The sequence below is a fragment of the Oncorhynchus mykiss genome, chromosome 1 (assembly GCF_013265735.2).
Source record: "Oncorhynchus mykiss isolate Arlee chromosome 1, USDA_OmykA_1.1, whole genome shotgun sequence".
Classification (NCBI taxonomy): Eukaryota; Metazoa; Chordata; class Actinopteri; order Salmoniformes; family Salmonidae; genus Oncorhynchus; species Oncorhynchus mykiss.
This window is the reverse complement of record NC_048565.1, coordinates 26001247-26026145: the sequence shown is the minus strand read 5'-3', so window position 1 is coordinate 26026145 and position 24899 is coordinate 26001247. Positions and strand designations below refer to the sequence as shown.

Here is a 24899-nt window from a genome sequence, read left to right as displayed (position 1 = left end):
TGCTCGGTTTCACCACACCCAACGCAACCTTGACCGCAATTAGCCCCGCACTCATCAAGAAGAGCTGGGGGACATCAGCACCTCACCATTCTTATCATCCGCCACCTAATTGGGCTGATGAGCCACGATAAATATAGTCAAGTGCGCTATGTAATCCCCTGATCAATGTGCCTGTATAGGGGGGTGCTTATGTTTCTTCATATGAGGAGGATTCAGAATGCATCCGTTATCTCATCTACTATTTCTGAACTTTTCAAGGAAAATGCACTGCACTGTATGCGCAGGTAAATATTATTCTGCTTTCATTATTTTGGCTTGCTTACCTCTTGAATAGCTAGCTTTCCACAAAGTTAATTAAAAGAGGAAAAGACTGATTCTTTATCCTTCAAGCTCTTATCAAGTCAGAATTGTCTGGCAGTCTTTCAAGCTGGTGAATTTACAGTGTGTGAATCCTACATACTTATCCCTGAGAGCAGTTCCCAACTTCTGACAAATCAAGGTTTTGCATCAAAATAATGTTGATTAACAACCACTTTTATCTTGCAATATATATAATATGAGAACCTTTTGAAGCAAAGTCTTGGAGTGTTCTGAGTTTTATCGTCGTCAGTTTAGCATCTGGAAAACGGACTATTCCACTAACTCTGTTGGGATAACTAACTCTGTTGGGAGTCCTCTTATAAGAAAGTCCTATCCAAGGAAAGAACTTGAAATCAATACTAGTCAAAGATCACAGAGACTGAGGAAGGAAACAACAAAAAGCAAAGAAAGGAGAGATTTTTTGAGCACCCTTTGTACTTGTGATGATTGTCCTATGTCATCCAACACTTAATCTAAAGACTTCCTTTATGATTAACTAGACACTGATGATGATTTACGGTTGATGAGAAGCAAAAAAAAATATTGATAATAAAATTTGAATATTTATCATGTGGAATATATTACCTGAATGAGTTTCCTTTTTCATACCTTTGTTGAAGTTGATTGTTTATTAGGTAGAGAGGGGGGGAAATTATTAGGAAGGTGAAATTGTGAAAACGATAATGCCCTAGACCATACTTAGAGGGAGATGGCAAAGACACGTGTTCTGATTGGTCTGTCTGTATTTATTCAGGCTGTTCTGGTGGGATGGAGTTTTGTTCTGTCTGATGACATCACGAGGCAGTAAATTAAGTAATAGACCAATAAGAAATAGAGCCACAAACCTCTCTGCCAACAGCTAGTTTTTAACTCCCAGACAGTCCTAGCATAATTCTTGCTTGAGAAATTGCTCTTTGCCAATAACTTTTTCATTTATTTTCGTCCATTTTAACTGGAAACAATCACAGTAAGGTACTTAATTGTTACCCAGAAATGATTTGATATTGAGATAAAAACAGCTGCATTGGACTATTAATGGTTGGCATGGCATCAAATATATATTGTGGTGCATGCTGGGTACTGGGAGCCCACCTGCCAGCTAGCTGTGACACATTTGAGGTAAGGTGACACCAGAGGTGGGACCAAGTCACTATTATTCAAGTCACAAACCAGTCTCAAGTCACAAGGTCCAAGTCTCAAGTCGAGTCCCAAGTAGAACGGGTCAAGTCTCAAGTCGAGTCCCAAGTAGAACGGGTCAAGTCCCAAGTAGAACGGGTCAAGCCTCGAGTCAAGTCCAAGTCATGCATTCTAAAAGCAAGATGAGTCGATTCACAAGTTTTTCCAAGTTAAGTCTCAAGTCAATTTAAAAATATATATACAGTACATGCAATGACTTGTTTAACTACAAAAAATGTTTCGCATATAATAGATCTTTAGATGTTTCTTCATATGTCTGTAATGTTATATTTCTGAAAAAGTACATTTTAAGTAAAAAAAAAAAAGGAAAAACAAGAAAGTTCTACCTGCATAAACCCATTTAAACTTGGTGCTAGAAGGTTCTATCTGCAATACTCTGATGAAGACAGCTTGTCTGTCGAAACTTTGGATATTAGGTTATTCAATTATTGCATCTGAGCTCCTGGAGTGTACGGCTCTCCTTTAATTTTTCAAGTGTTCAATTCCACTAGCCAGCACCTCACCTAAATAGGTGTGCATATATTTCACCTCTAGATATTTCTGCAATCCAATCACAAGCCTGAATAAATACAGACAGACCAATCAGAACACGTGTCTTTGCCATCTCCCTCTAAGTATGATCTAGGCTAGTCTAGCCAGCAATAATTGCACGCAAGCAAAAAAACAACACTGTCAGAAGTCTTAAAGTAAGTGATGTCACATCATTGCTAAGTGATGACAGTAATTTGTCTAATGATCACAATGCATTTCTTAATGTATTTAATGTGTTCTGACTCTATATGGTAACAGTGTTATTCTATAATTTATGTATTCGGATAGCTCAAGTATTTTTCTTACTAAAAATGTCTAATTCTTAAGTATCAGATAGAACCCAGATGGACATTTCATAGCCATAAGGTTCTATCTGCTATTGCACCCCCCCTAAACATGTTGATACTCTGTTCTTTAGGTACCTTTAAGGTGAAGACCTTAATGGGTTCTGAAAAAATATTTCACGACAAAACAGTTCTGAGATCTGGAATGTGAAAAATTATGCTCAACATCTCAGAACTTAGTGCATGTAGAACCTTATAGTCCCAAGGTCACAGAATATGTCTATTTATTGAGGCTACCAGACCGCCCCTTTCATTCATTTGTCTACAACACATTTTGATTATGTAATAATTAATTTTAAAAACAAATTCCAAATTGAAGCTTCATAACCCAATTATCAAAGACCAGTAGGCCTATGCTAGTAATTGTGACTTGATGCTTCATTGCTGGTGAGAATGCAAAGTAAACCGTTCATATTAGTGATCACCAAACAACTTTTGGAGCTGCATATTTATTACTGTCTATTTCTGTCAATCCTCTCCCTACAACTTGATGTTTGCCCTGCACCCGATTCTATAGCTGTACAGCAAATCAGCAATCTCTTCGCTAGCTCAGTTGTTCTAAAACTTTTTTACCCATGACTCCCAAAAAGGAGCGGTTCAAAGCTTGCGACCCTCCGCGCTTGCACATGTACGCGCGCACAGTTGATGCTGTTTCAAAATGCTTGATACAGAAATAAACTGCGCTTTACACCTTCATTTTGAGCTGAAAGTCATTTATGTTACCAGTCAATTTCAACTAGGGACTTCATGTCACATTTTCACTTCTCTCGAGTCCAGAGCAGGCAGTATCATATGGCCTACCTGTATGCAGGGGGCTTGCAGGATCGGATGGAAAGCATAATCTGTCTGTTGCCTTTTTCTTTCTCACAAAAATCGTAATTAATTAGCTGGAATATGTTACATCTTCATCCCATAAGTATTGAAGGTAGTGCGATGTTACAGCTATCTTTATAGCCAGTACCACCACTGAGGTATATAATCCGTCCAAACTAGGCCTATCTGAAATCTGAAAATGATTCATGAAATCACCAGCCTATTTTTCTGTCAAAAAATGAATCCGTAGCAGATTGCTAAACTGAATTGTATATGGATAATATCAAAGTAGGTAGGCTACTCTTTTTTTGCCAGGCAAAACCAGAGAAAATAAATAAGTGCTTCTGGTCACTAATATGGATATGTGCACCTGCCTTTGTGCGCCAGTGCTGATGACTGGTCATTGGTCAACAGTCAAGACGCGCAACTTTTTGGTTCTGAAGCACAGATTACAAGAATTTGGAGCAATGTCGTAGGCCTTTGTTGGTGACCAGATCAAATAAGCAAAAGTATAAATATAAAATACAAATGGTAGGCTATATCTAGCCTAATCAAATATGTATGATATTTGTATGTATTTTTCTCATTCAGTTTCACACTCGCGACCCCCGAGTGTGCATTTCACTAGCCAATCTGTTGGTTTTTTTTGCAAATGGAGAATAGCCTATCCCACAGAGACTCTGTGCCACAAAATGAGTGACAAAACATTACAAAACATGGCCAGATCATTTCAATTCATCAGTATCAAGTATATGTCAAGTCCCAAGTCTTGAGGCTCCAAGTTGAAGTCAAGTCTCAAGTTGTTTCATTTTCTATCAAATTTGTGACTCAAGTCAGACCCGAGTCCAAGTCATGTGACTCGAATCCACACCTCTTGGTGACACTATTTCTCTGTTCTTCAGAGAGTGAGAGAGACAGCGAGACAGAGAGACAGAGAAAGAGAGAGTGTGTACATGTGTGTGTGTTATAGTGAAGGAGAGGCAGCCTTTGTTTTCAAAGGCCCCTCATTACAGGCAGATAGTGCAGAGAGCCAAGTGAGCTCTCCTGGGTAAACATCCAGCTACTTTTCTTTTTTGCTGTGGATGGAATCAAGCCCACATCAAGGTTGTGAGAATGTTGTGTGTTAGCTGCCAGGGTCCAGAGTGATGTGCCTAAGCTGGATCCCCTGGTGTGATCCGCTCACTGCCTAGCAGGCTGGCTCCACTCTGAGCAGACACAGACAGGGGGCTGCAGGCTATGTGCCATGATCTGATGATCTGATGAACTGAGCTCTGAGCTGTGATGTGTACTGTATTGTCCATTAATGCCTCTCTAACAGCCCTGGGCCATTGGCAGGAGCTTTGTTATAGATGAGATAAAACTATAGGTTGATTGATTAAAACATTTTTCTGATATGGTGCAAGTAGTAACTTGAGAATGGGATTTGTTCTCAGAACATTGCTCCCATTCCCATTCTAATTCGTATCAAGTTCAGAGAGAGAAAGAGAAAGCGACTGTGTATGTGTTTAACAGTGAACTGTAGTTGATATGCATGAATGTCAAGAGGTCCTTTGTTGCTGTGGAAGATAGCACAATTCTAGCAGAGGGAGAAACAGACAGAGATATGTACTTACTGCACCCTCTCTCCCTCTCTCTCTCCATGCTGCTTAATCTACCAGAAGGAAGGACAGTGAAAGTGTTTTACAGTCTTAAAGTGGTCCCATATCAACAGAGATACAAAACTCTCTCTATCCCTCTGTCTACCACTTTCCTACCTCAGCAAGGCCTCAGGATAAATGTGCTTGGTTAACTACAAAACTGAAAAAGAGGGCATTATTAATTGATTGAGATTTTTTTTTGAGGAATCGTTGAAAGATGTGTGAAGATGTCAATGAAGATATCTGAAAGACTAGCAGAAAGTATACACCCTGTTTAACATAAAACATACAGAACACATGAGGGGGTAGGAGACATTCAAAGAGAGACAGTAGGGTGAACAGCGGTGGAATCACAGCCGGGGAAAGTAAAGAAAGGGAATGGGATATGATTAAAAGAAAATAAAAAAAGAAAAGCATCATTCAATAGCTTAGAACAAAGTTGAACTTGGGCTTTCGTTGGTGAGATAGTGAGAGATATGAAAGAGAGTCATGAAGAAAAACAATAAAAATGAGAGGTGTAAAGGTGGGAGAAAAAAGTGTTGCTTTGTGAGAGAATGTCATAAGGCTTATTCTATATGACTATTGCCCTGTAGCACTCACTTCTATCATCATGAAGTGCTTTGAGAGACTAGTTAAGGACCATATCACCTCCACCTTACCCGACACTCTAGAACCACTACAATTCACATATCGCCTCAACAGATCCACATACGACACAGTCATCATTGCATTGCACTACCGCACCTGGACAAGAGAAATACATATGTAAGAATGCTGTTCATCGACTACAGCTTAGCCTTCAACACCATAGTACCCTCCAAGCTCATCACTAAGTTCAGGGCCCTGGGTCTGAACCCCTCCCTGTGCAACTGGGTCCTGGACTTCCTAACAGGCCGGCCCGAGTGGTGAAGGTAGGCAACAACACACCCATCACGCTGTCCCTCAACACGGAGGCCCCAGCCCTCTCCTGTACTCCCTGTTCATCCAGGACTCCTACTCAATCATCGAGTTTGCTGACGACACAACATTGATGAGACAGCCTACTACAACCTACTACAGGGAGGACCTGGCGGAGTGGTGACAGGAAAATAACAAAATGAAGGAGCTGTTGTGACTTTTGGATATTCAAAATAATTTACTGATTAATTATTGGAATAATTATTTGATCTAATTTATTAATTAATTTGGTTATCTTATCCAAATTAATCTAAGAGGGGCACCCTTAAGGGTTTTGATATAGAGAGATACCTTGAATTAACTCTATCATTAACTGTTATATCATTCATTCAAAATCAACAATAGTCTTAATCAGCTGTCAATTTACTATATTCTCATTCTGAACGGTCATTGAGCTCGGAAACTTCAATAATCCAATCGCTTGTAAATTAACTCAACGCCCTCCTGGGTTCGCGCCCAGGCTCTGTCGTAACCGGCCGCGACCGGGAGGTCCGTGGGGCGACGCACAATTGGCCTAGCGTCGTCCGGGTTAGGGAGTGATTGGTCGATAGGGATGTCCTTGTCTCATCGCGCACCAGCGACTCCTGTGGCGGGCCGGGCCGACACATTGGTGCGGCTGGCTTCCGGGTTGGATGGACGCATGAGCCCATACGGGCGTTGTAGCAATGAGACAAGATAGTAGCTACTACAACAATTGGATACCACGAAATTGGGGAGAAAAAGTGGTAAAAAAATTAAATAACAAAAATAATAATAATAATAATAAAGAAAAAAAGAAAAAAAAAAGAAAACAACTACCCACACCCATAGTGGGAAAACAGGCTGCCTATACCACGAAATTGGGGAGAAAAAGTGGTAAAAAAATTAAATAACAAAAATAATAATAATAATAATAATAAAGAAAAAAAGAAAAAAAAAAGAAAACAACTACCCACACCCATAGTGGGAAAACAGGCTGCCTGGTTCTCAATCAGAGACAACAATAACCAGCTGCCTCTGATTGGGAACCTTACCAGGCCTAAACATAGAAACACAACACCTAGACATATAACATAGAATACCCACCCACATCACACCCTAACCAAACTAAAAATAGAAACATACAAAGCAATCTACGGTCACAATACCAAACACTTCTTGTGTAAAATCCATACATTTTATGTTACAGTGAAATACCCATTATATGTATATATGTATATATGTATTATATGTATTATATGTTTATAACAGAATGATCAGAAGAGAAATCTCACATTATGTTTCAGGTTATATCAACATGTCATGAATACAACAGTTTAATACATTGATAAGAACTGTGTTTAATATGTTCTGGCATTATTGGAGCCCTTTTCTCTTTGTTACGGAGAGTGAGGAACAAAAAGTCCCCGCGTTTTCTTTCTTTCTTCTAACACAGCTCTGGCGCCAAAGTCTCTAATAATCACCTCCCCACTCGTGTAATAACCCAGGGAAATCACAAGGTGATCTGCTGTTTTTAAGTTGTCTGTCTCCTATCTCCTGATCTCCTCAGGGTCGTAAATAAAGGGCGGTGCATATGAGCTATTGTCCCCGGTGGCCTTTATGGCCCAACCATATCATGGAGCCGGCATTCTGGCTCTGGTAAACCTCTAAGGATGACCCTGGTTCCTGTGTTAACCTGTAATTGTAAATCACCCAAAGGTTTGGCAAGGGTAGCCATCTTCTTTTGAAGGGCCCAGAGTGAAAAGAAAGAGCTAATGGAATTTTGATTATGGCATCATACCTATTTATGAAGGTAATGTAGTATCTGAGACAGTGGAACATAACCCCTCTGCCTGACTCTACGCTCCCGTCTCTACTTACTTTGTGATGGCATTATTCCTGAAAGCTGTGGAATTATTTTAAGAGAAAATCGGATAACCACAAAATCGGATGACCACATAATGGGATACATATCTTTAAAAGCCTGTCATTTAATTTGAGATGTTCAATTTAATTTAAGTTTTGTTCGGTCCCGTGGCTGGCTGCGTTTACTGCAATTATGCCATGTTATTCTTTAGTTCTGTGAAAAGATGATTAATGCACTTACAGAGAACATGTTATTCTCCACTTTGGTGTAATTGCTGGCACACTGCGATCTCATTTGTGAATGCTCCTTGACCCTCATATCATGGAAAATATTGCATGTTAGTGAAGTATTCCCAGAGTTCTCTAATAGAGTAAACACGAGAGACACTAGTCATTAAGACGTTGTCACGCCATAGGAGGACTCTGTGGAGTTCTGTGACGCCAGTGAGATGAAGTGTCTCTGAGCCCAGCTCTCTTCCAGATGGAGCTGGGTTTTTTCTCAACTCACAGGTCTGTGGAAGACCATCTGTTTATGAGGGTTTGATATATCCTCAGTTGACTGTCACAGACACCTCTGTCACCCAGTATCTGTGGCATAAACACCTACTGTGCTGCTGCTTCTTGTATACATACTGTGTATCTGAAATGGCACCCTATTCTCTATATAGTGGTATACTTTTGACAGGGACACCAGTAAACAGCTCAGTTCATGAGTGAGGAATGAAGATTTGTGTCTGGCGTAGGGTAGAGCATTGTGCGTGGGAGTAGAAGGGAGTGGAGGAGAAGAGTGGAATAGGTGGGGCGTGGGGGTCAAAGGAGCCTAGATTTACTTCACATTGATGTAAAGAGTCTCCCGCTGTGCTGAGGATGTCTCCGTGGCGCGGTGTGGCGAGGCCCAGGAGAGAAAACACAGGGAGATGTAATGAGATACAATGGTAAGAACACTCCTGTTGCATCATACTGTATTCATGGGAGAGCTCAGTGTTTGTACTGTGTATGCATAATCACGGCTAGAGGACTGGACTCCAGGATATTCATGTATTGCACTGTACTGCTTTCTCAAATGTTACAGTGCTGTGTGAATGCCACAGTGAAGTATTTGGCTGATTGTATAATGTAATAGTAAAGCAGCTTATGCTTCAGCATAATCGAGAAACATGTGTTTCGGGAACGTAATTCTTAAGTACATATATTGTATAAATATACATACACAGCAGTGAACTTCCAGACAGACTTTATGTACTGTAGCCTACTTTTTCCAGTGTCTATGTTACACTATCACTCTGTGTTGACATGATAATTAAAATGTGCCTGAGGGGCTTCAGGCATTGATCGTCTGGTCTCCCCCTACCTGGGGTCTGATCGATCCCAATGTTATCAGTGATAGGAACAGCAGAGAGGAGAGGAACGGAGCAGGCCCTCCTCACTGCCTACTGCCTCCTCTCCTCTCTTGGTCTCAAAGATCCAGCATGGCCCCCTTGTTGATAGGCCCTGTTTTAGGCTGTTACTCCCACAATAAAGAGGCTATGTGGGAGAGATTTGAGATGTGAAAATAGAGAGTTTTAAAGGAGAAATAGAATGGAGGCAGAGAGGGTGGAGGACACAGGTGATGTCACACTCCTGTCTAGTGTTGTTGAGCCACTGCAGCGGGGCCTGGTGTGTTTGTGTGCATGTGCGTTTGCGCATATGTGTGTAAGACTGTAACTGTGTGTGTGACTGTGTGTGGTTTACAAAGAGCATCTCTCTAATGAGACCAGTAGAACAGGAGAGACAGTAGAGGGGTTGGACAAGGTTGGTAATGTGGGCAGGGTCATTACACAAATGGCCAATTAGAAGAAGTATTAGTAGTTCCATTTCCTCATCTCATTAATCTATATTCCATTACAGAATTGACTCTAATAGAATCATATTGTGATGATGTCTTTGCTTTGAAACATTTCCGTGATTATGGGTAAAAATGAAGTATCTTTCAGTATAGATTATTTCACTTGCACAGAATAAATTGTATAGATTCATCTCATAGTGCCTACCCACTAGGCACAGCTGGTTGAATCAATGATGTTTCAACGTAATTTGTCAATGTATTGGGACGTTGAATCTACATTTTAAAAAAATTAAGGAATCAACTGTTGTTTTGAGGGTGAAATTTCAACCTCGTGATTATGTCATAATTGTAACCAATTTTCAACATTGACAAACCATGCATAAAATATGTTGAATTTGTAACAACATCAGCTCTTTAACGTTGTATCCGCTATAAAAACAATAGGCTGGGCAGCACACCCTGATCTACAGCTATTAATTTGTGACCGACCGGCTCGATTCGGTGTTATGCAGCAAAATTTGAAATTGTGCTTTCTTACATTGGATAAAAGTAAAGAGGTACTGTATATCATACACTACAGTTGAGGAACAATGAGAAACTAAATCTGCTTTGAAAGTTGATACACTTGTAACCCCACTTTTGAGAAAATGGCTCTTGAATGTTTTGGTACACGTACTGGATAGCTCTTCTTTGTCTACACCCATTCAACATCGTTCACACCCTCTTAAGCAGTGGCGGGAAAAGTACCCAATTGTCATACTTGAGTAAAAGTATAGATGCCTTAATTAATAGAAAGTTACTCAAGTAAAAGTGAAAGTCAGCCAGTAAAATATACTTAAGTATCAAAAGTAAATGTAATTTCTAAAAAATATATATCAAAAGTATAAATCATTTAACCTTTCTAGCACAGGGGTTCCACTATCAGAACACCTCGACAACATTCCGATGAAAAGGCAGTGCGCGAAATTCAAAAATATTTTTTTGAAATATGTAACTTTCACACATTAACAAGTCCAATACAGCAAATGAAAGATAAACATCTTGTTAATCTACCCATTGTGTCTGATTTCAAAAATGCTTTACAGCTAAAGCACAACATATGATTATGTTAGATCACCGCCAAGTCGAAAAAACACACAGCCATTTTTCTAGCCAAAGATAGGAGTCACACAAAGCAGAAATATAGATAAAATGAATCACTATCCTTTGATTATCTTCATCAGATGACACTCATAGGACATCATGTTACACAATACATGTATGTTTTGTTCGAAAATGTGCATACGGAAAAAGCATAATCTGAGAACGGTGCTCAGCACCCAAAACAGCCAGAGGAATAGCCGCCATTTTGGAATCAACAAAGTTAGAAACAACACCATAAATATTCACTTACCTTTGATGATCTTCATCAGAAGGCACTCCCAGGAATCCCAGTTAGACAATAAATGCCTGATTTGTTCCATAAAGTTCCATCATTTATGTCCAAATAGCCACTTGTTGTTAGCGTGTTCAGCCCAGTAATCTATCTTCATGAGGCGTGAGCATTTCATCCAGACAAAAACTCGAAAAGTTCCGTTACAGGTCTTTAGAAACATGTCAAATGATGTATGGAATCAATCGTTAGGATGTTTGTAACATAAAACATCAATAATGTTCCAACCGGGAGATTTCCTTTGTCTTCAGAAAGTCACTGGAACGAGAGGTAACTCTGTCGGGAGCGCGTCATGAGACCGAGGCACTATTCCAGACCACTGACTCAAACAGGTCTCAAGAGCCCCTCCTTTATAGTAGAATCCTCATTCAAGTTTCAAAAGACAGTTGACATCTAGTGGAAGCCCTAGGAAGCCCATGTCGTCCATATCTCAATGTGTACTCGGTAGGCAAAGCTTTGAAAAACTACAACCCTTCAATGTCCCACTTCCTGGTTGGATTTTTCTCAGGTTTTCAGCTGCCATATGAGTTCTGTTATACTCACAGACATCATTCAAACAGTTTTAGAAACTTCAGAGTGTTTTCTATCCAACACTCTCTCTGGGCACGCTATTCATCCAAAAGTGAAAATGCTGCCTTGCCCCCTATCCCAAAAATTTAAGCATAGCAGACGACACCATTTTCTTGTTTTTAAAATGTATGGATAGCCAGGGGCACACTCCAACACGACATTATTTACAAAATATGTATTTGTGTTTAGTGAGTGCCAGGCCAGAGGTAGTTGGGATGACTAAGTGTTCTTCTCTTGATAAGTGTGTGAATTGTCCTGCCCTGCTAAGCATTTAAAATGTAACGAGTACTTTTGGTTGTCAGGGAAAATGTATTGAGTAAAAAGTACAATGTTTTCTTTAGGTATGGAGTAAAAGTTGTCAAAAATAAAGTAAAGTACTGATACTCCAAAAAACTACTTAAGAAGTATATTTACTGCTCTTAAGCCTTGGCCCTATCCATCTCTTTAAGGATTCACATGCATGACATCAGCAACCTGGTGGTCCAAAACTTGTGTATTTTAACAGCAATAAACCCATCTGGTTCAACATTTATTTAGTATATGTCAATCTAGCAAACCAGGGCTCTAAAAGCAATGTTCTAAACATTGTTTCTAGCTTGTTAGCTAGCTAACAGTAAGTTAGGTGGCTAGCCAGTTCAAATAATGACCACATCATATAGCTGACATCGTCTTAACTTGAGCTAATTTGTATTCATTATTACAGGAAAATAAATTCACTACAAGATAATTATTTATCAATTAATGGCAAGCTAATTACAGAAAATAGCAGACTAAATAAAAGCAGGGCGTTCTACCAGAGAATGTTTTAACTTTGACACTGTCTCGTTGGCCTAACATTATATCCTAATTTGACTTTGGTGCAGGTCATATTGCTCTTCACATTACCATGTCTGGTAAACACACACTAGCTATATCAAATAAAATCTAATTGTATTTGTCACATGGTACCTTGCATAGCGGAGTATTCTGTTTAGACATGTAGCTAGCTAGCTAAACAATTAACCATAATCCCAACTCATAACATTACTAGATGCCTTGCTAGCTAGCTAGATGCCTTGTTAGCTAGCTAGCTAACATTAGGCTATAATTAGGCTATAACTAACAATGCAAATTGATCTGAGATATGAATAATATTACTACACAGATCATACATGTAACATTAAATAGCGAGCCAGCCATCCAGCTAATATTAGCTAGCTAGCTAACAGTACACTTTAACTTGCAATGAAAACAACCTCCTGACAAAATTAGAAACGTTTAATATCTGAAAACATAGCTAGCTAGACTCTCTTATCCATATACTCGTATACGTGGATAAATGCTTCTCCCTCTCTGTCACGGATGACATGGTTTTCCTTAGTTTGAAGGTGTTTTATACAACAACATCTCCAGCTCATACTGCTTAGTGGGGAGTGTCTGGAGGGACACACACACAGACACACACAGTGTCATAAAGTCTGTCATTATCACACATCCATTGCAGGGGTTACACTGATAATAATATACAACCCCCTCTGTGTTCTCTTTGCGACCTCCTCCGCATCTTTGCAATCAAACGGCAGAATTTTCTCCATCTCCTTAGCTATCATTTTCTGCTTCCACGGGCTTCCACCACTGATTTAAAAACTCTGTCCTCCAGAAAATAAAGAGCAACACTTTTGTAGTTATTCATGATATCTTTCAGAAAACCCGTGTTAGAAAGGATTACTTACATGTACTATGCAGCCCTTTGTTATAGAGAGAGGTGTGCTACAAGGTAGACCAATCTGAACTCCTCTCTCGGCATGTCCAGCCCATCCATTATTACTTTCTTTTTTATGTAACCTTTATTTAACTAGGCAAGTCAGTGAAGAACAAATTCTTATCTACTATGACAGCCTAGGAGCAGTGGGTTAACTGCCTTGTTCAGGGGCAGAACAACAGATTTTTACCTTGTCAGCTCATGGATTTGATCTTGTAACCTTCCGGTTACTAGACCAACACTCGGCTACCTCCTGCCCCATTATCTCAGCCAATCATTGCTAGCGGGAAGGTTTATGTCTTTTTACGGGGCAAAGCTAACTTGGCTCGTAATTTAACAAATGATTTCATATTTACAGATGGCATACACGTTTGTTATTAAGGCACATACAAGTTCACATGTTCCAGAATGCATTTCTGCCAAAAAAAAAAACGCATTTGCCACTGACTACTATCAATGTGCTATTGTCAGAATCATTATTGAGAGACCTCTTAGATAATTAAATATATTGCTATTGAAGTCATTCCAAAGTGTAGGTTTAACAGAGCAAATAAAATGTAATCATACTTTATAAGTCATATCATCAATGATAGTATTTAGGCCTATATAGCATTTGCAAATTCATCAACAGCTTTTTTCAAATATACAATGCATAGGCCTAGGGTTTCAAGCTTTGGTTATAAGTTGGATTTAAATCTCCATCTCAGCCAAGAATCAAAGTTAAAGAACAGCACTAGATCAAATCCAACTTTATTCCCGGTAGACCGTTTTGCAGTCCATGTAGAACCCTTTCTACAGAGGGTTCTACAGGGAACCCACAAGGATTCTACCTGGAACCAAAAAAGATTCTACCTGGAACCAAGAGGGGACTGAAGATTCCTTTTGGATTTTTTTTTTTCTGTAGTCTGCAGGTGAATATTAACCATGGCTTTAAACACAACAAAATAATCTATGCTGTATGCAGAGCTACATATTCCAAATTAAGCTTGGCATTTAACCTGCACTGCAATCACACTCCACTTCTCCAACATACACTAATGCCTGGCCAGCTTCTGTCCTCCAGGGTCCCTCCGCACTGCCTTCCCTCGCCTTAGAATTATCCGGGAGAGCCAAGCTCCAAAGAGGATCCTTTCTCTTTTAATGTAGCACATCATGAAAGCTGGGAGAAAAATGTTAATAACGCCGCTTGCATGTCTGCCAAGCATACAAACCTTGATCTTATGTCTTCTGAGCCATTGAAGGGGAAGTATTGAAGCAACTCACCCCCCTAGGTATTTAAAAATGGATGAACGTAAAATACTGTGTGTCGTACGTCTATTCATAATCATGTGTGCTGAGAGGTGTTCTACACAGACTGTAAATACATTTGTTTGGGGATTTTTTCATCTGGTTTGCAAAAGACCTGGATGCCTGATAGATGCCAATAGATGATGTGGGTGTTTGTTGGTTTCTATAATGTGATAAGCTTATGTTATAACAGACATTTGACATCTGTTTAGTTCTATTTAAATGTCAAGAAATGGATGTCATATTTAGTTGACTACAGAGTACTGCACTACCACCCCCAGACAGGAGACCAAACCGTAGCAACACTCTTTTGTTTGTTTTGTGTGTATGAGTCACTTGGGCTATGTGACTATGTGATCATTACACTCCAGTACCTGTCTGGCTCTATGCCTCCAAAAGTCTGGTGCTTTGTTCCTGAGCTTTCTAAGAGGCTTGATAGAAATGTACTAAGTGTCAACATAATAAGACGCCAAGGGGGTGTGTTTTTATTAGAATATGTTTACTCCAAAATGAATCCACACTGGTGTAGCAATCATTCAGTCTAAATTGCTTTTTGTCAGTCAGTTAATCATTTGTTATCATTTGTATTCAGTGGATTAATTTGATCTTCCTCAACAAATCCTGTGTCTAATGATGATTGTGTTGTGTGTAACCCCTGAAATGGATGTGTGATAATGACAGACTTTATGACACTGTGTGTGTCTGTGTGTGTGTCCCTCCAGACACTCCCCACTACGCAGTATGAGCTGGAGATCGTAGCCCAGGACATGAAGGGAAGAGACGTGGGACTAACAGGAACATCCACGGCAACCATCACCATCACAGACAAGAACGACCACGCCCCAGAGTTTACCCACTCACTGGTAAGTACCTGCACCCCTGCTTGTTCCCCTGACTCCTGTTCTCTGTCTGTCCTCTCTGTCCCCTGACCCATGTTCCCTGTCTGTCCTCTTTGTCCCCTGACCCCTGTTCTCTCTCTCTGTCCCCTGAAATCTGTCTGTCCTCTCTGTCCTCTGTCCCCTGTCCTCTGTCTGTCCTTTCTGCCATATCCCCTGTTCTCTGTCCCCTGTCCTCTGTCCTTGTCATCACTTTCTGTCCCCTGTACTCTGTCAGTCCTTTCTGCCATATCCCCTGTTCTCTGTCCCCTGTCCTCTGTCCTTGTCATCACTTTCTGTCCCCTGTACTCTGTCATTGGTCCCTGTTCGCAGATACAGCTGGTGACGGGCTTGATTCACGTCCAGGTGATGGAGTGGGTTACACACACACACACACACACACACACACACACACACACACACACACACACACACACACACACCAGTTATCCACCATGTCCTCTGCTATCCAATTTAAAATGATAGTGTTATAATTCTCAGAGCCTGCCAGAGGAAAGGCTCAGCTCACATCAGTCGTCGTCCTGGGTGTGTGTGTGTGTGTGTGTGTGTGTGTGTGTGTGTGTGTGTGTGTGTGTGTGTGTGTGTGTGTGTGTGTGTGTGTGTGTGTGTGTGTGTGTGTGTCCTCATGTAATAAACAACACATCACAGTAGTCAGGTGGTAGGGGCTCACAAGGGAGATAAGGAAATATGTGTGTGTGTGTGTTGTGCTGCTATGATCATGGTATTGGTTTCCTTTGTCAGCACAGCCTCAAGGATCTAGTAGAAACCCTGTATGGCACACGTAACCCAATATCCACCAGCCACACTATCTCCGTCATTCAGAAAAAAATGCACTTAACAAACTTAACCTATTTGCCTGTTTGTGCCAACTCATGATGAGTCTTTCAAAAAACTGCAACTGTTGCTGTTTTTTTCTTCTTGAGGTGAAGAAAAACACATCAGGCCCTGGAGGAGAGGTCGTAATGTTGAGTTGTGTGGTTTTTAATGGAAATGCCCAGAGCTGTTGTCAGGCTTTGAGACACATCAACCCCAACCTCCACTAGACGGGCTCCCATAATGCATTGCCATGTCAGAGCGTTGTGAGATCTTCACAATGAAATATTCTGGCTGAGTAGGCATGCTGGGGCCATGCTGAGTGCACTCTGTCCATGTCCTCACTTAATGCCTCCATCTTTCTTCTGGTGATCCGTTTAACAGTGTGGAGAAATGTTCCTTTTAAAAACACAGCCATTTAAGGTGCTAAACTCCTAATATAAGTCCCCACCCGCTCAGCAGCCACTAACCTGGCCATGAATCATCTCTTATGACTTCCAACTATTGTGGGTGTGGGTGTCCATGAGCGGACATGTTAATGTGAATGTGGGCACATTCATAGATATTGAATTCCACTTGGAGTGCAAATATTCTGCACTCTCTTGAAAAACCTTTTAAAATAACATATCCTTCTGGATGTTGAACGTTTTTCAACTGAAAACTCTGTCTACAAACATGGAAGTGCATCTCTTGCATCGTGTATGTGCAGCATTCATGCTGAGAAAGACATGTTCTGCTTTACCTTTCATTATTCATCAATCAGAGAGGAGCTAGGCTTCCTGCCCTGCAGTACACACAGGTGCTGATAGTGTTGGCATGACTCCACATAACACTAGTCTACTTGAAGATGTGCTTAAGTCAACCAGTAGGGGATTCACAAAGTACCCTGCCTAGCCGCCGCACTCTTGAAATAGACTTTAGAACCTATGATTCCCATACAGAGTAGTGAGATATGATAAAGCTCCACAAAGGCAAACATGGTTTGTAAGGTATTACACATTCTCTAGTGCTATCTAAACACCTCTCAAAGAGGAAATTCTGTTGGATTTGTATTCCATATCTTCTCTCTCACACAGTGTGAAACTACTTGGAAATGCACTTAACAAGTTCAGGTTGACTTTAACTCATCAACGATTCTGAGTGAAATGGACTCGCACAGGTCACCATGCAGTCCCGTGTAGCTGGAGGGCAGGGTGGGTTCATCATAGAACGGACTTGTTTCATTCTGGTAAAGATGGACAGACTACAGTATATAACAGTGAGTCATTAGTAAATCTATCATAGTGTTCTTGGTTGGTGTATGGGCATACATATACTATAAACACTCATGAGTCTGTCGAGCTGCAATATTGTTCTCCTTAGCAAGTTTCTCTGAGGGCCCTGTGTAAATCTATCCACCCAACTTTTTTAATCTAAGGCTAAATTGCTCTTTCATACTTACGAATGTATTACATTCTGTGAAGCTTTTTTGGGGAATTGGGATCCACAATGCTTAACTTTTTTTGAACAAGTTTTTTATGAGAGCGGAAACAACAAAAGATGATTTGGAATCCCCTTAAAGACAGAATATGTATAGTAGGACATTAATGCCTCTCCTGATAAAAACCAACAGCAATAAACCACTGGCTTATATTGTCTTATAGTATTGATTTATTCTGCAATGCAATACTATGCTAATATCTTAGCATAATGATTGACAGATACTTCTGTTGGACCTTGTTCCTATTTGGGATTCAAAATATAGATATAGCACTAACCAATACCACTCCGTGCATTGACAACTAACTAGACCTCACAGTGTGTGTTACTGTGCATTGTCTGTCTTTGAAATGTGTTTATTGACCACTGCTGTTAACTGACCAATGGACGGACTCTGACTCTTCCTGTCAGTCTACATATCAGCCTGTAGTCTAACTGCTGCTCCAGTACAGCTCTGACCACTGATCCACACCACTAAAACACACATTAGCACACATTTCAAAGTAGGACCGAGGACCGTAACAGCCCCTATGACACAATTTCTGCTTGACCTGAAGTCTCCCTAATGAAAGCCTGTGGTGACACAGAGAGGATAGGCTGGTGATACTACCTCTTGGTTCAAGTGGATAGTGTACCGCTGCCACCCCCTCACCTGCAAACCCCATCTGGCCCCCATCTGGCCCTGGGTGATAACTGGCATCTCATTTCTGACTAGCCCATTTCATAGTTTCTTAGCAGCCACTGAGACACAGGGAGCCTGACAGCCAATCCATGCCCTTGCTCCCCCATGGTGACGGGAGAATATGCATGCCCTCCAAATGATAATGATATCAAAGCCCCCATGCAGTCTTACATTGTTTATTTTATTTAAATCATCACTGCATGTCTAATAAATCACTGTGTGTGTTTTTTTCTCATAAAAATAACTCTAAATGTATTTGTAATAATTTATTTCCCTGAGCCTCCTTTTGCCATTGAAATGCTCAGTCTGCTCACGTGGGCGTGTTGATACACATTTAAGTATATTTGCATACACAGCCCTGATTAGCGGATAGGATCGTCTAGAGCAGGAGCGTCAAACTCATTCCATGGAGGGCCTAGTGTCTGCAGGTTTTAGACAACCATGTGTGGCGAGTTCCTTACTACTTCAGGCTCCTGAGTGGCACAGCGGTCCAAGGCACTGCACCTCAGTGCTAGAGGCTTCACTACAGACCCTGGTTTGATTCCAGGCTGAATCACAACCGGCCGTGATTGGGAGTCCCATAGCGCAGTGCATAATTGGCTCAGCGTCGTACAGATTTGGTTGGGGTAGGCCGTCATTGTAAATAAGAAATTGTTCTTAACTGACTTGCCAAGTTAAAAAAAATTATTAGTGACCTTAATTCATCATGAGGGATGAGCAAAAACACAACAGCCACTTGGTCCTCTGTGGAATGAGTGTGACACCTGTGATCATCTGTGATCTACCCCGCTTATCCATTCGAAGTAGGAGGATACATATGCAAAAAGGAAGACTAGTCATTGGTCAGAATAATCAGATTTCGATTTCATGCTCTGGGCCAAAAACTCGATCCCACCTGAAAAGACAAATTCCAGGCAAAAAAATCTTACACTAAACGGGCATTATCATCATGTTTACAATTTGATAGTGTTATTTCGACATCGTAGTGTGGAAATATTGTTGTTTTTTTTAAACAGAAGATTGAGTTTTTGACTGCACTGCCCCTTTAACGGTGATAACTGAAACACTGAGGTCTGTCCTCAGGGCCAGGCTGTGCTAGGCTGGGCTATTTGTCAGGGTTGGGCTGGCTGTCTCAGTGAAGGCTGCCATACTGTTGCCATACTGTCTGTTGCTTTGATGGAATGGGCTGTGTCCGTGTGGGAGGATAGTGATGGGGAGGAGGCAGGAAGAAACCTGGGGTTCAGACCATCTTTATTTCTGCTTGAATGCTTTGTGCTGACAAAATATATCCAAATAGATAAGATTTTGTGTGTTTTCCTTGTAACCTATCAAGGTACTGTATATCAAAGTGGCAGTAGTTTAGCTTAACCTTTCCTTTCTCTATCGTATTCAAATAGACGAAGCCATTTGGTATGAACGACCATGTGGTGTATAAACATGATCTTAAACCCACAGTGTCTGAAGAGGGCCAATTGCATTCCATATCTTTCCTCATGTCATTTAGATATTGAGATGAATAGGAATCCTCTCATGTTCGCCAGACACTCAGTGGTCCTGAGAGGGTCTGTGTAGAGTGTATGAACACTTGAGTGGTTTGTTCAGAGTAGTGCCGTCCTTCAGGTCTGGAGAACACAAGACGTCTCTTCAGGGAGCACTGAAGAGTCCCCATTCAAATAGCTGATAGCCTTTCTTGTTAAAGTACCATCCTACCACCAACAATACTTTGCTGTATGAAGTTACACATTATTGTATCTACTTTTCATTGAATGTATGACATTTCTTTCCATTGTCTTCCTCACATGGCCTCACAAGCTTCAAGTGACTGTTAATTAATGTAAGTGATCAAGTACTTTAAAAGTTAAAGCATTAATTTCATCAAGTATGGGTTGTAGTAGCCAAATTGATATTTGTTTACATTTACATTTTAGTCATTTAGCAGATTCTCTTATCCAGAGTGACTTACAGTTAGTGCATTAATCTTAAGATAACCACATATTGCAGGCATAGTAAGTTCACAATAAAGTAGCTATCAGTGGTAAAATGAATAGTTTATCTGCAAGAACGCAATCCTCAGCCAGATGCATTGTTGGGCTTTTGCATTGTTGGGCCATAACCTTGCATTGTCTAGTTAATGACATACATACAGTGGGGCAAAAAAGTATTTAGTCAGCCACCAATTGTGCAAGTTCTCCCACTTAAAAAGATGAGAGAGGCCTGTAATTTTCATCATAGGTACACTTCAACTATGACAGACAAAATGAGAAAAAAAATTCCAGAAAATCACATTGTAGGATGTTTAATGAATTTATTTGCAAATTATGGTGGAAAATAAGTATTTGGTCAATTACAAAAGTTCATCTCAATACTTTGTTATATACCCTTTTTTGGAAATGACAGAGGTCAAGCGTTTTCTGTAAGTCTTCACAAGGTTTTCACACACTGTTGCTGTTTTTTTGGCCCATTCCTCCATGCAGACCTCCTCTAGACCAGTGATGTTTTGGGGCTGTTGCTGGGCAACACGGACTTTCAACTCCCTCCAAAGATTTTCTATGGGGTTGAGATCTGGAGACTGGCGGCCACTCCAGGACCTTAAAATGCTTCTTACGAAGCCACTCCTTCGTTGCCCGGGTGGTGTGTTTGGGATCATTGTCATGCTGAAAGACCCAGCCACGTTTCATCTTCAATGCCCTTGCTGATGGAAGGAGGTTTTCACTCAAAATCTCATGATACATGGCCCCATTCATTCTTTCCTTTACACGGATCAGTCGTCCTGGTCCCTTTGCAGAAAAACAGCCCCAAAGCATGATGTTTCCACCCCCATGCTTCACAGTAGGTATGGTGTTCTTTGGATGCAACTCAGCATTCTTTGTCCTCCAAACACAATGAGTTGAGTTTTTACCAAAAAGTTCTATTTTGGTTTAATCTGACCATATGACATTCTCCCAATCTTCTTCTGGATCATCCAAATGCTCTTTAGCAAACTTCAGACGGGCCTGGACATGTACTGGCTTAAGCAGGGGGACACGTCTGGCACTGCAGGATTTGAGTCCTTGGCGGCGTAGTGTGTTACTGATAGTAGGCTTTGTGACTTTGGTCCCAGCTCTCTGCAGGTCATTCACTAGGACCCCCCGTGTGGTTCTGGGATTTTTGCTCACCGTTCCTGTGATCATTTTGACCCCACGGGGTGAGATCTTGCGTGGAGCCCCAGATCGAGGGAGATTATCAGTGGTCTTGTTTGTCTTCCATTTCCTAATAATTGCTCCCACAGTTGATTTCTTCAAACCAAGCTGCTTACCTATTGCAGATTCAGTCTTGCCAGCCTGGTGCAGATCTACAATTTTGTTTCTGGTGTCCTTTGACAGCTCTTTGGCCTTGGCCATAGTGGAGTTTGGAGTGTGACTGTTTGAGGTTGTGGACAGGTGTCTTTTATACTGATAACAAGTTCAAACAGGTGCCATTAATACAGGTAACGAGTGGAGGACAGAGGAGCCTCTTAATTAAAGAAGAAGTTACAGGTCTGTGAGAGCCAGAAATCTTGCTTGTTTGTAGATGACCAAATACTTATTTTCTACCATAATTTGCAAATAAATTCATTAAAAATCCTACAATGTGATTTTCATCTTTTTAAGTGGTTGAACTTGCACAATTGGTGGCTGACTAAATACTTTTTTTCCCCCACTGTATACTGTCAGCCTAGGCCTTTTCACTTTGTCACAAAGCATGTAACATTGAGGGCCCTTTCTGTATGTTGCACAGTTGCGGCACCCTAGCACGATTAACTTTTTCTTGAAAAATAAGTTGAAATTTAAAAACCATTTGTTGTTCACACTAAGGGGAAAAAAATATCTAAACTGAAATATAGATTTTCCCTTAGAAATTAAAAGAAATGGCTGGGACGAAATTATTCAAAATTCCAAATAATTTGGTTGAAGGCAAGTGATTCTCATTTAAGTGTAATTTATCTCACCTGACCTGTGGTAAGTTGCAGGTGCTTACTGGGTAAAAATAGTAATTTAAACAGTTTTAAATACACTGCTCAAAAAAATAAAGGGAACATTAAAATAACACATCCTAGATCTGAATGAATGAAATATTCTTATTAAATACTTTTTTCTTTACATAGTTGAATGTGCTGACAACAAAATCACAAAAATGATCAATGGAAATCAAATTTATCAACCCATGGAGGTCTGGATTTGGAGTTACACTCAAAATTAAAGTGGAAAACCACACTACAGGCTGATCCAACTTTGATGTAAAGTCCTTAAAACAAGTCAAAATGAGGCTCAGTAGTGTGTGTGGCCTCCGCGTGCCTGTATGACCTCCCTACAACGCCTGGGCATGCTCCTGATGAGGTGGCGGATGGTCTCCTGAGGGATCTCCTCCCAGACCTGGACTAAAGCATCCACCAACTCCTGGACAGTCTGTGGTGCAATGTGGCGTTGGTGGATGGAGCGAGACATGATGTCCCAGATGTGCTCAATTGGATTCAGGTCTGGGGAACGGGCGGGCCAGTCCATAGCATCAATGCTTTCCTCTTGCAGGAACTGCTGACACACTCCAGCCACATGAGGTCTAGCTTTGTCTTGCATTAGGAGGAACCCAGGGCCAACCGCACCAGCATATGGTCTCACAAGGGGTCTGAGGATCTCATCTCGGTACCTAATGGCAGTCAGGCTACCTCTGGCGAGCACATGGAGGGCTGTGCGGCGCCCCAAAGAAATGCCACCCCACACCATGACTGACCCACCGCCAAACCGGTCATGCTGGAGGATGTTGCAGGCAGCAGAACGTTCTCCACGGCGTCTCCAGACTCTGTCACGTCTGTCACGTGCTCAGTGTGAACCTGCTTTCATCTGTGAAGAGCACAGGGCGCCAGTGGCGAATTTGCCAATCTTGGTGTTCTCTAGCAAATGCCAAACGTCCTGCACGGTGTTGGGCTGTAAGCACAACCCCCACCTGTGGACGTCGGGCCCTCATACCAGCCTCATGGAGTCTGTTTCTGACCGTTTGAGCAGACACATGCACATTTGTGGCCTGCTGGAGTTCATTTTGCAGGATTCCGGCAGTGCCCCTCCTGCTCTTCCTTGCACAAAGGCGGAGGTAGCGGTCCTGCTGCTGGGTTGTTGTCCTCCTACGGCCTCCTCCACATCTCCTGATGTACTGGCCTGTCTCCTGGTAGCGCCTCCATGCTCTGGACACTACGCTGACAGACACAGCAAACCTTCTTGCCACAGCTCGCATTGATCTGCTCTACCTGAGCCACTTGTGTGGGTTGTAGACTCCGTCTCATGCTACCACTAGAGTGAAAACACCGCCAGCATTCAAAAGTGACCAAAATATCAGCCAGGAAGCATAGGAACTGAGAAGTGGTCTGTGGTCCCCACCTGCAGAACCTCTCCTTTATTGGGGGTGTCTTGCTAATTGCCTATAATTTCCACCTGTTGACTATTCCATTTGCACAACAGCATGTGAAATTTATTGTCAATCAGTGTTGCTTCCTAAGTGGACAGTTTGATTTCACAGAAGTGTGATTGACTTGGAGTTACATTGTGTTGTTTAAGTGGTCCCTTTATTTTTTTGAGCAGTGTATATCATACCTTGTAGCCTGTAGCCTTTTGTCATGTCAAGCATTGGGTCAGGTGGTGCAAGCTCATTTAGCTTCGTGTTCAGTTAATGTAGTAGTGGTTGTTATTGCATGCCTTTGAATGCTAGCTGATCCTTTCTATCTGAAATACAAAATATAACCGTTTCTCTGAAAGTGAACTAGAAAAAAACATTGGAACTTTTTTCATACTTACTTTACATACTGCGTGCCTAGAAGGTGTTAAGGCTGAATCTTTAACTGAAACTGTATACAAAAAAAAGGTTGTTGTCCATTCAATAATGACATCACTCTGAAGTCAAGCACCCACTGAGCACTTTTACTATACATGGTGGCAAACTGTAGTTGGCGACAAGCTGTTGTCACTAGAGGACTGGTTGTATAAGGTTATAATTGACTGTGGAACTTGTTTTTTGTGTGCCCATCTTTTCCCGTGAAGTTAAGAGTTGGCAGTAGTGTGTACATCATTTTCTCTGTGGGTTCAAGGTGCAAACAAAGTTATTTACATTGCCTTCATTGTATATGTGCAAAGCAACCTGCATAGCAACACAAGTCTGTTATAGCTGTCAGCCAGGTTGTTATGTTCAAGTTTGGTTGAAAAGTATTGATGTTATTTCACTGTCTAGGTTAATGCAATGATTAGAGTCCATTTTACTGTTATAGTTATATCAACTAATAAAGGCAGAGCTGGTTTTCTGTGCCACATGTTCAGCTGAAGTGTATCTATGGGAACAGCTTGAGCTGGATCTCTTCAAATTGAATAATGATGCAGGTAAGCTCATTACCTTCCTTGGCCCATGTATGTAGGAGGAGTGTGTGTGTGTGTGTGTGTGTGTGTGTGTGTGTGTGTGTGTGTGTGTGAGGATATTTTCTCAAAATACTGCTAGCATGCTAATTACCCACATA

General features: G+C 41.2%; 1 protein-coding gene across 4 annotated transcripts in view; it reads left to right on the top strand.

Moving 5' to 3' along the window:
* LOC110520038 (cadherin-13) overlaps nucleotides 1-24899 on the top strand; it is a 606276-nt gene that overhangs the window by 475346 nt on the left and 106031 nt on the right. For all 4 annotated transcript variants that reach the window (XM_036974547.1, XM_036974542.1, XM_036974537.1 and 1 more), the window contains one exon: nucleotides 15241-15381. In XM_036974547.1, coding sequence (XP_036830442.1) covers nucleotides 15241-15381 — 141 coding nt within the window. The remainder of the gene's footprint in view (nucleotides 1-15240; nucleotides 15382-24899) is intronic.